Source organism: Alexandromys fortis, unplaced genomic scaffold (assembly GCF_014885135.2).
Source record: "Alexandromys fortis isolate MF-2015 unplaced genomic scaffold, M_Fortis_MF-2015_v1.1 scaffold_433, whole genome shotgun sequence".
NCBI lineage: Eukaryota > Metazoa > Chordata > Mammalia > Rodentia > Cricetidae > Alexandromys > Alexandromys fortis.
The window spans coordinates 182,012-192,420 of NW_026068300.1; the positions used below are offsets into that span (position 1 = coordinate 182,012).

Genomic DNA, 10,409 nt, shown 5'->3' on the forward strand with positions numbered 1-10,409 from the left:
ATTTGAAAACTAAAGAAGGGTGGATTTGTATTGGCACATAATGTAGACAATATGGGGTTCTATAAAAAGTATTTTTACATACAGCACATGGTTAATAATGTCAAATAGTAGAAGATTAAGATGGTTTCCTATGAAAGCAACTAGCCACACTTATCTAAATGGTGTTTTCATTACATAGTTCATATTAGTCAAATGATTATTTGTTTAGAATTGGTTATATAATTCATAGTTGGCAACTAGATAGATTTTTCTCTCCTATTGCCTGTCATTCTATATAATATAAGCCCTTTAAGGTCATTTAGGGGTTGTAAGATGGTACAAAAGTTAAATTTCTTGCTACTAAAGATGAAAATAAACTTCTCCCCAGGATCCATAAGTAGAAAGGGCTTGTGTTCTGATTTCTATGCATTCACACATACAACTTTTTTTTAAAAAACAAACTTTCTTTTTTCATTATGCATACCAATACATGATCCCACTCCCTCTCCTCCTACCATTTCCTCTACATACCCTCCCACCCCACTACCATCCAGTTCTCAGAAAAGGTAAGGCACAATGTTTACAGAAGGACCAAGGCTCCCCCAACTATATCTAGGCTGATCAAGGTATCATCTAACAAGAATAGGTAACCAAAAAGCCAATAAGTGCAGTAGAAATAAATCCTGATACCACTGCAAGTGGCCCCTCCTTTTTCCCCAGCCATGCAACTGTCAACCACATTCAGAGGGACTAGTTTGTTCCTATGCTTGTTCCTTCTCAGTCTGGCTGTAGTAGGTGTGGCTGTAGTAGGTGAGTTCTCATTAACTCAAACTGTTTCAGTGGGTGTACCCATCATTGTCATGGTCATGGCCTCTTTTCTCATATTCCCATACATTCTCCTCTTCAACTGGACCTTGGGAGCTCAGTCCAGTGCTCTGATGTAGGTCTCTGCCTCTGTTTCCATCAGTTGCTAGATGAAGGTTCTATGGTGATATTTAATATATTCATCAGTCTGACTACATGCCAAGTCAAGATTGGACCCTCTCTCCTATATTGCTTAGGGTCTTAGCTGGAGTCATCCTTGTGGATTCCTGGGAATTTCTCTAGAGTCAGGTTTCTCGATAACACTACAATGGCTCCCTCAATTAAGATATCTCTTTTCTTTCTCACTTCTCTGTCCTTCCTTTTTCTCAATGATCCCATTCCCTCAAGTTCTCCTAACTCCCCCTCTTCTCCCTTCCTCTTCCCATTCCACCCTCCCTTCTCCCCCAACCCCCATACTCCCAATTTTGTCAAACAATCTTGTCTGTTTCCACTTTCCCGGTGGATCTATATATGTTTTTCTTAGGGTTCAACTTATTACTTAGCTTCTCATAGCTGAATGTCCTTTGTTTATAGCTAATATCAAATTATGAGTTAGTACATACCATATTCATCTTTTTGGGTCTGGATTACCTCATTCAGGATAGTGTTTTCTAATTCAATCCATTTGCGTGCAAAATTAAAGATGTCATTTTTTTATCTCTGAGTAGTACTCTAATGTGTAAATGTGGCACATTTTCTTTATCCATTCTCAGTTGAAGGGCATCTAGGTTGCTTCCGACTATTACAAATAATGCTGCTATGAACATAGTTGAACAAATGCTTTTGTTGTATGATTGAACATCTTTTGGTTATAGGCCCAAGAATAGTATGCTGGATCTTGAGGTAGTTTGATTTCCAGTTATCTAAGAACCACCATACTAATTTCCAAAGCAGTTGTACAAGTTTACATTACCACCAGCAATGGAAGAGTGTTCCCCTTACTCCACATCATCTCCAGCATAAGCTATCATTAGTGATTTTTATCTTAGCCATTCTGACAGGTGTAAGATGGTATTTTAGAGTGATTTTGATTTGTATTTCCCTGATGGCTAAGGATGTTGAAAATTTCCTTAAGTATCTTTTGGCTGTTGGAGTCTGGCGTCCAAACACCGAGAAGGAGTCGCCCCCAGAGACCATCTCACTCACTACAGCCGATGCAAAAGCATGAGGATTTTATTAATTGACATGACAGGGTCCCCCAGCATTCGGGAAGCCAAGGGACCTCGAATAGTGGGTACAGTCTACTTTTAAAGGGGCCACAGAAGCAAGGGGGGTTGTTCTTTGACTATTCTGATTGGCTTATTTGAAAGGGCTATTACCAATAATTGACTGGAGAGCTGTTGCCAGATCAGATGATGTAAGAGGTCATTTTGACCCCGTTTCCCAGGGGGCTGAACCAAAGCATACGTATATGGGTAATTGTTCAGGAACTGAGTACGTGCGAGTGTAGCTGTTAGGTCTTTGGTTCCCAGGGGAGGAGGGGAAGCACTATGGCACAGAGGCTGAGAGGATTCAGAATTGTCAAAAATGGCTTCAGGATTGTCTTAAAGTCTTACAGGCCATTTGAGATTCTTCTGTTAAGAATGCTTTTTTAGTTCTGCACCCCATTTTAATTGGTTTACTTAGAATTTTGATTTATAATTTTTTGAGTTCTTTATATATTTTGGAGTTTAGTTCATTGTTTGACATGGGGTTGGTGAAGATCTTTTCCCATTCAGTAGGCTGCCTTTTTGTTTTGTTGACTATTCCTTTGCTTTACTGAAGCTTCTCAGTTTCAGGAGGTCCCATTTATTTATTGTTACCCTTAGTATCTGTGCTCCTGGGGTTATATTTAGAAAGTGGTGTCTTGTGCCCATGCATTGAAGACTACTTCCCACTATGTTTTCTATCAGGTTTAGTGTGGTCAGATTTATCCAGGTCTTTAATCAATTTGGACTTGAGTTTTGTATATGGTGATAGATATGGATCTATTTTCTTTCTTCTACATGATGACATTCCAGAATTGTTTGTTGAAGATACTATTTTTCATTGTATAATTTTAGCTTCTCTGTCAGAATCAAGTGTTCATAGATATGTGGATTAATAGCTGGGTCTTCAGGTCAATTCCACTGGTCAACCTCACTGTTTTTATAACAGTACCAAGCTGTTTTTATTACTGTAGCTCTGTAATAAAGAAATGTCAGGGATGGTAATATCTCTGGAAGTTACTTTATTGTACAGAATTGTTTTGGCTATCTTGGATTTTTTGTTTTTCCATATAAAGTTGATTATTGTTCTTTTATGGTCTGTAAAGAATGATGTTGTGATTTTAATGGAGATCGCATTGAATTTGTAGATTTTTTTGGTGTAATTGTCATTTTTACTATGTTGATCCTACCTATCCAAGAGCATGGGAGATCCTTCCATTTTCTATTATCTTCTTTTCTTCAATTTCTTTCTTCAAAGACTTAAAGTTCTTGTCAAATANGCACTATGGCACAGAGGCTGAGAGGATTCAGAATTGTCAAAAATGGCTTCAGGATTGTCTTAAAGTCTTACAGGCCATTTGAGATTCTTCTGTTAAGAATTCTGTTTTAGTTCTGCACCCCATTTTAATTGGGTTATTTAGAATTTTGATTTATAATTTTTTGAGTTCTTTATATATTTTGGAGTTTAGTTCATTGTTTGACATGGGGTTGGTGAAGATCTTTTCCCATTCAGTAGGCTGCCTTTTTGTTTTGTTGACTATTCCTTTGCTTTACTGAAGCTTCTCAGTTTCAGGAGGTCCCATTTATTTATTGTTACCCTTAGTATCTGTGCTCCTGGGGTTATATTTAGGAAGTGGTGTCTTGTGCCCATGCATTGAAGACTACTTCCCACTTTGTTTTCTATCAGGTTTAGTGTGGTCAGATTTATCCAGGTCTTTAATCCATTTGGACTTGAGTTTTGTATATGGTGATAGATATGGATCTATTTTCTTTCTTCTACATGATGACATTCCAGCATTATTTGTTGAAGATACTTTTTTTCATTGTATAATTTTAGGTTCTCTGTCAAAATCAAGTGTTCATAGATATGTGTATTAATATCTGGGTCTTCAGGTCAATTCCACTGGTCAACCTCACTGTTTTTGTAACAGTACCAAGCTGTTTTTTATTACTGTAGCTCTGTAATAGAGAAATGTCAGGGATGGTAATATCTCTGGAAGTTACTTTATTGTACAGGATTGTTTTGGCTATCTTGGGTTTTTTGTTTTTCCATATAAAGTTGATTATTGTTCTTTCATAGTCTGTAAAGAATGATGTTGTGATTTTAATGGAGATTGCATTGAATTTGTAGATTGTTTCGGTGTAATTGTCATTTTTACTATGTTGATCCTACTTATCCAAGAGCATGGGAGATCCTTCCATTTTCTATTATCTTCTTTTCTTCAATTTCTTTCTTCAAAGACTTAAAGTTCTTGTCAAATAGGTCTCTCACTTCTTTGATTAGAGTTATTTCCAAGATATTTTTATGTTATTTGTGGCTATTGTGAAAGTTGATATTTCTCTGATTTTTCTCTTAGCTTTATTATCATTTGTATATAGGAAGGCTGTGGAATTTTTTGAGCTGATCTTTTATCCTGCCACATCACTGAAGGTATTTATCAGCTGTAGGTGTTCTTTGCTAGAGATTTAGGGGTCCCTTATTTATACTATCATCTGCAAATAATGAAAGTTTGACTTCTTCCTTTTTAAATTAAATTCCCTTGATCTCCTTTTTTTGTCTTATTGCTATAGCCAAAACTTCAAGTACTATATTGAAGATATATGGGAAGCGTGAACAGCCTTGTCTTGTTCCTGATTTTAGTGGAATTGCTTTGAGTTTTTTTCCATTTAATTTGATGTTAGCCGTTGGCTTGCTATATATTGCTTTTATTACATTTAGATATGTTCCTTGTATCCCTGATCTCTTTAAGACCTTTTCATGAAGAGTGCTGGATTTTGTTCAATGCTTTTTCAGTACCTAATGAAATTATCATATAGCCTTTTTCTTTCATTTTATTTATATGATGGATTACATTGATAGATTTTTGTATGTTGAACCAAACTTGCATCTCTGGGATAAAACTGCCTTGATTATGGCAGATTTTTTTATGTGTTCTTGTATTTGGTTTGTCAGGATTTTATTGAGTATTTTTGCATCCATGCTCATGATTGAAACTGGTCTGTAATTCTCTTTCTTGATTGTGTTTTTATTTGGTTCTGGTATCAGGGTTACTGTAGCCTCAAAAAATAGTTTGACAATGTTCTTTCTGTTTCTATAATATGGAACACTTTGAGGAGTATAAGCTTTAGCTCTTCTTAAAAGCTCTGGTAGATGTCTGCAAAAATCCATCTGGCCCTGGGTATTTATTTGGTTGGAAGATTTTTGATGACAACTTCTCTTTCCTTGCAGTTTATAGGTCTATTTAAATTGCTCACCTGGCATTTCTTTACTTTTCATGTCAATCTCCTTTTTCCCCTCCTCCTGCTTCCCCCATGTTCTCTCAAATCCGTTCTCATCCACTCTCCTGACAGTGTAAGGCCTTTCATAGGGAGTCAACAGAGTTTGTCACATCACCATTGATCTTACCTAAACCAAAATATTTTGATTAGTTCTTCAAATATGCTTATATATGTGAGATGACTGGTTATTTGTACACAATTGTAGGTGCATATATGAGGCATCCCTTGCCCATGTAGTTAGAGTAACAAAAAATTGTGAGACATGTATGCAGTCAACTGACCTCAGTTTGTCTGCAAGAGCAGTACATTCTCTTGACATTTGGGCAAATTTCTAGTCCATTAAGCAAATTAACTAATTACATTTGTCCACAAACACATTGTTTAGATAAATAGACTTAAAATCTAGAAGCACATCATCACGTTGTGCAATTATCTAATGATTGAGAAAACTTGCAATCATGTTTCTTATATGTCTAATGGTGGAGCTTATAACCTATGAATAGGGCACTATTCCTCAAGTCATACCTTCTGTACTATCATTCTTGCTTGAGTGTTATTGTTTTGTCAAAATCCTGGTGTCATATCAATATCTACTTAATACTCAAGAGAACTCACTGAGTCTGGATCTTACATACATGAAAATTAGGAAGGGGAAAGGGTGGTCCAAGAGATGATAGAATCAATTGGTAGGACATTTAATTCTAAGTATGTTCAGAGATTCTACCATCATGATAGGAATGTCATGGTGGAGCCAGATATTGAGGTCTCTTATAGTCTTAGGTTATACCCAGTGAGACAGTTTATTTCCTGTTGCCAATGGATCAAAGATATAGAATACTCAGCTCCTTCTCTAGCACCCTTTCTTCCTGTATACTACCATGTAACACCATGATGTTAATGGACTGAGAATCCAAACTATAAGACACCCAATTAAATATTTCCTTTATAATAGCTACTCTCTTCATAGTTTTTATTCACAGCAATAAAAACCATAATGAGGCTTCTATATTCCTAAAGCTAGCCACCAACCTCTACTCCCTTATTTGGTCAGTTCCTCCTCCTTAGGTTGATTATAAATGTTCACTTATCAAAATATTAAAATTTAGCTATCAAAAACTCCTTTCTGGCTATCCTAATTAACTCATTTTATCAAAATTAAATACTTCTTCCTAACATGGGTCTTCCTTTTTACATTTATAAACTGCTATTTTCCTATAGCCACATCTGTCTCCTCTCTATCCAGAGGCAATTCTTTGTCTACCCTGACAAATGATCTCTTCTCCCTGTCTCTTGTTGTTTTAATCTTCTCCTCCTTTCTCTATTTCTTGTCTTTGTCCTTTATTCTGTGCCCATTGTTTACTCTGGTAAATCTGTCTCCTTTTATTGAGAACTTGGTCTTGTCATGTACAGAGAACAAGGACTTCTGCAGATTGTGCTAAGTGTCATTTCTATGTCAATGCATTTGTGTTGTTGAATTCAAACAGAAAAACAGATCACATGTCTTGTTCCAATGGAAGACACAGTCTCCATCTACAACAGAGAGACCATTCATAAAACAGGCAGAATCTCACCAGACACTGCATTCATGGGATCTGAGACTTCAAAATACACTCTGTGCAATATAATGTTTAATGATTTTACCCTCTGTCAGTTCATCAGTTTCAGTCTTTTCATCATAGTCTTCAGAATATACTGAAAATATCTGTGCTCTCTGATAACATAACAAATGCTATCAGCAACACACAGTAAAATAGATAAAATAGTGATTGGTTGATTTCACTTCCCATAATAATGAATGAGTATTATGCAGTAATGTCTTTTAACTGCATTCTCAGCAACAAATGCAAATACTGCAATGCTTCTTCAACAAGTTTAATCGAACTATCCTGTCAATGAATGGCTACAGTTGTACTAATCATACTTTCCTTTCTCTATCAGATGTGGATAAATGTGTGAGGTGTCCAGAGGACCAGTATGCCAACAGAGAGCAGAACCAGTGCATTCCAAAACCTGTTGTCTTTCTGGACTACAAAGAACCCTTGGGGATGGCTCTTGCCTTAATGGCCTTGTGCTTCTCCGCATTCACAACTGTGGTTCTGGGAGTCTTTGTGAAGCATCATGACACCCCCATTGTGAAGGCCAACAACCGGAAACTCAGCTATATCCTGCTCATCTCACTCATCTTTTGTTTCCTGTGCACTCTGCTCTTCATTGGGCATCCCAACTCAGCTACCTGTGTCATGCAGCAAATCACATTTGGAGTTGTATTCACTGTGGCTATATCTACTGTATTGGCCAAAACAGTGACTGTGCTGCTTGCTTTCAAACTCACAGTCCCTGGAAGAAGAATGAGCTTCTTCCAACTTTCACGGGCACCCAAGTACATCATTACTATTTGTCTTTTCATCCAAATTATTCTATGTGCAATCTGGTTGCAATTTTCTCCACCCTTTATTGACACTGATCCACACTCTGAGCCTGGCCAAATCATCATTGTGTGCAACAAGGGCTCAGTTACTGCATTCTACTGTGTATTGGGATACCATGGCTTCCTTGCCTTAGGGAGTTTCATTGTGGCTTTTTTGGCCAGAAATCTTCCTGACACCTTCAATGAAGCTAAGATGTTGACCTTTAGCATGTTTCTGTTCTGCAGTGTCTGGGTCACTTTTCTCCCTGTCTACCACAGCACCAAGGGGAAGGTCATGGTAATTTTGGAGGTCTTTTCCATCTTAGCTTCCAGTGTAGGTGTACTGGGATGCATCTTTATCCCCAAGTGCTATATAATTTTGCTAAAGCCAGAAAGAAATTTTCTTCGGAAGTTCAAAGAGACAACATCTTCTTGAACACACATTTCATAAATTGCAACTGACAACTAGTGTTGGTAAAGAATGACCCATTATGATACAATGTAAGATGCCTGTAATAGCTTATGATTCTTATTGTTTTCTCTAATGATGATATCCAGAAGTGTCATGTATACTACTTTTCTGTACATTGTGACCTATAATCTTCCTCTCAGCCACATATTTTTTAAGACCTAGTTTTTGGACATTGGTGCATAGGAGGTGTGTTCCATTTTTTTCTAGTGCACAATAATATTTAAAACTGTTAGTAATTCTTTTGATATCTGAATGAATGTGTGACTTCTAGCATAAGAGAAAATACAGAAAATTTGTAGTAGAGTGAATAAATGTTTGAAGGTTATAAAACTAATTTCTGTAGAGGAAGACAACCAAATCCTATTTCATCCTATGAGTTAGAGGAGTAGAACTTAGGAAGGAGGGGTAAGTTTTGTCATATAGACAGGAAGAATATTGAGAAAGATTGAGAGATGTCTCAGAATTTAAAATTATGTACGGCTTTTTCAGAGATGAGTGCACTACCCATTTCACAAATCTTGCAATTCACAAGCACCTATCACAATAACTCCAATGGATCAGATGCCCTCTTCTGGCTTACAAAAACATCTACACTGAGATGTTCATATAACAACACAATCAAAAAGCACACATACACATGAATGAAATTAAATGAACTTTATAAATTTAATTTTACAAAGCACTATGGTAGAACACTGGATTTCTTTTATTTTTACTTTATTGAAAATAGATGTTTAATTGAGTTTGAAGTCAGGGATGGTAATGCCCCCAGAAGTTCCTTTATTGTATAAGATTGTTTTGGCTATCCTGGGTTTTTTGTTATTCCATATAAAGTTGATTATTGTTCTCTCAAAGTCTGTGAAGAATTTTGTTAGTATTTTAATGGGGATTGCATTGAATTTATAGATTGCCTTTGGTAGAATTGCCATTTTCACGATGTTGATCCTACCCATCCAAGAGCATGGGAGATCCTTCCGTTTTCTGGTGTCCTCTTTAATTTCTTTCTTCAATGCCTTAAAGTTCTTATCAAATAGGTCTTTCACTTCCTTGGTTAGAGTTACCCCAAGATACTTTATGCTATTTGTGACTATAGTAAAAGGTGAGGTTTCTCTGATTTCCCTATCTGCTTCTCTATCCTTTGTGTATAGGAGGGATACTGATTGTTTGAGTTGATCTTGTATCCTGCCACATCACTGAAGGTATTTATCAGCTGTAGGAGTTCTTTGGTAGAGTTTTGGGGGTCACTAATGTACACTATTATATCATCAGCAAATAACGAAAATTTGACTTCTTCCTTTCCCATTCATATCCCCTTGATCTCCTTAAGTTGTCTTATTGCTATTGCTAGAACTTCAAGAACTATGTTGAAGAGATATGGTGAGAGTAGACAACCTTGTCTTGTTTCTGATTTTAGTGAAATGTCTATGAGTTTCTTTCCATTTAATTTGATATTAGCTGTTGGCTTGCTATATATTGCTTTTATTATATTTAGGTATGATCATTGTATCCCTAACCTCTCCAAAACCAAAATCATAAAGGGGTGTTGAATTTTGTTAAATGCTTTTTCCACATCTAATAAAATAATCATTAGGGTTTTTTTCAGTTTATTTATATGATGGATTACATTTATAGATTTTCATATGTTGAAGCATCCCTGACTTCAAACTCTGTTACAGAGCTATAGTAATGAAAACAGCTTGGTATTGGCATAAAAATAGAGAAGTCAACCAATGGAATTGAATAGAGGACCCGGATATTAACCCACAAACCTATGAACACCTGATTTTTGACAAAGGAGCTAAAAGTATACAGTGGAAGAAAGAAAGCATCTTCAACAAATGGTGCTGACATAACTGGATGTCAACCTGTAGAAGAATGAAAATAGATCCATATCTACCACCATGTACAAAACTCAAGTCCAAATGGATTAAAGACCTCAATATTAATCTGAACACGCTGAACCTGATAGAAGAGAAAGTGGGAAGTACCCTACAACACATGGACACAGGAGATCGCTTCCTATGTATAACCCCAGTAGCACTGACACTAAGGGCAACATTGAATAAATGGGACCTCCTGAAACTGAGAAGCTTCTGTAAAGCAAAGGACACTGTCAATAAGACAGAAAGGCAACCCACTGACTGGGAGAAGATCTTCACCAACCCCGCAACAGACAAAGGTCTGATCTCCAAAATATATAGAGAACTCAAGAAACTAGACT

At 36.6% G+C, this 10,409-nt stretch overlaps 1 protein-coding gene across 1 annotated transcript in view; it reads left to right on the plus strand.

Annotated features, from left to right (window-relative positions):
- LOC126495002 (vomeronasal type-2 receptor 116-like) overlaps positions 1–8,152 on the plus strand; it is a 35,947-nt gene extending 27,795 nt beyond the window's left edge. Inside the window, exon 6 of the mRNA XM_050132620.1 lies at positions 7,248–8,152. Within this exon, the coding sequence (XP_049988577.1) occupies positions 7,248–8,152 (905 nt within the window). The remainder of the gene's footprint in view (positions 1–7,247) is intronic.
- Positions 8,153–10,409: the final 2,257 nt, after the last annotated feature.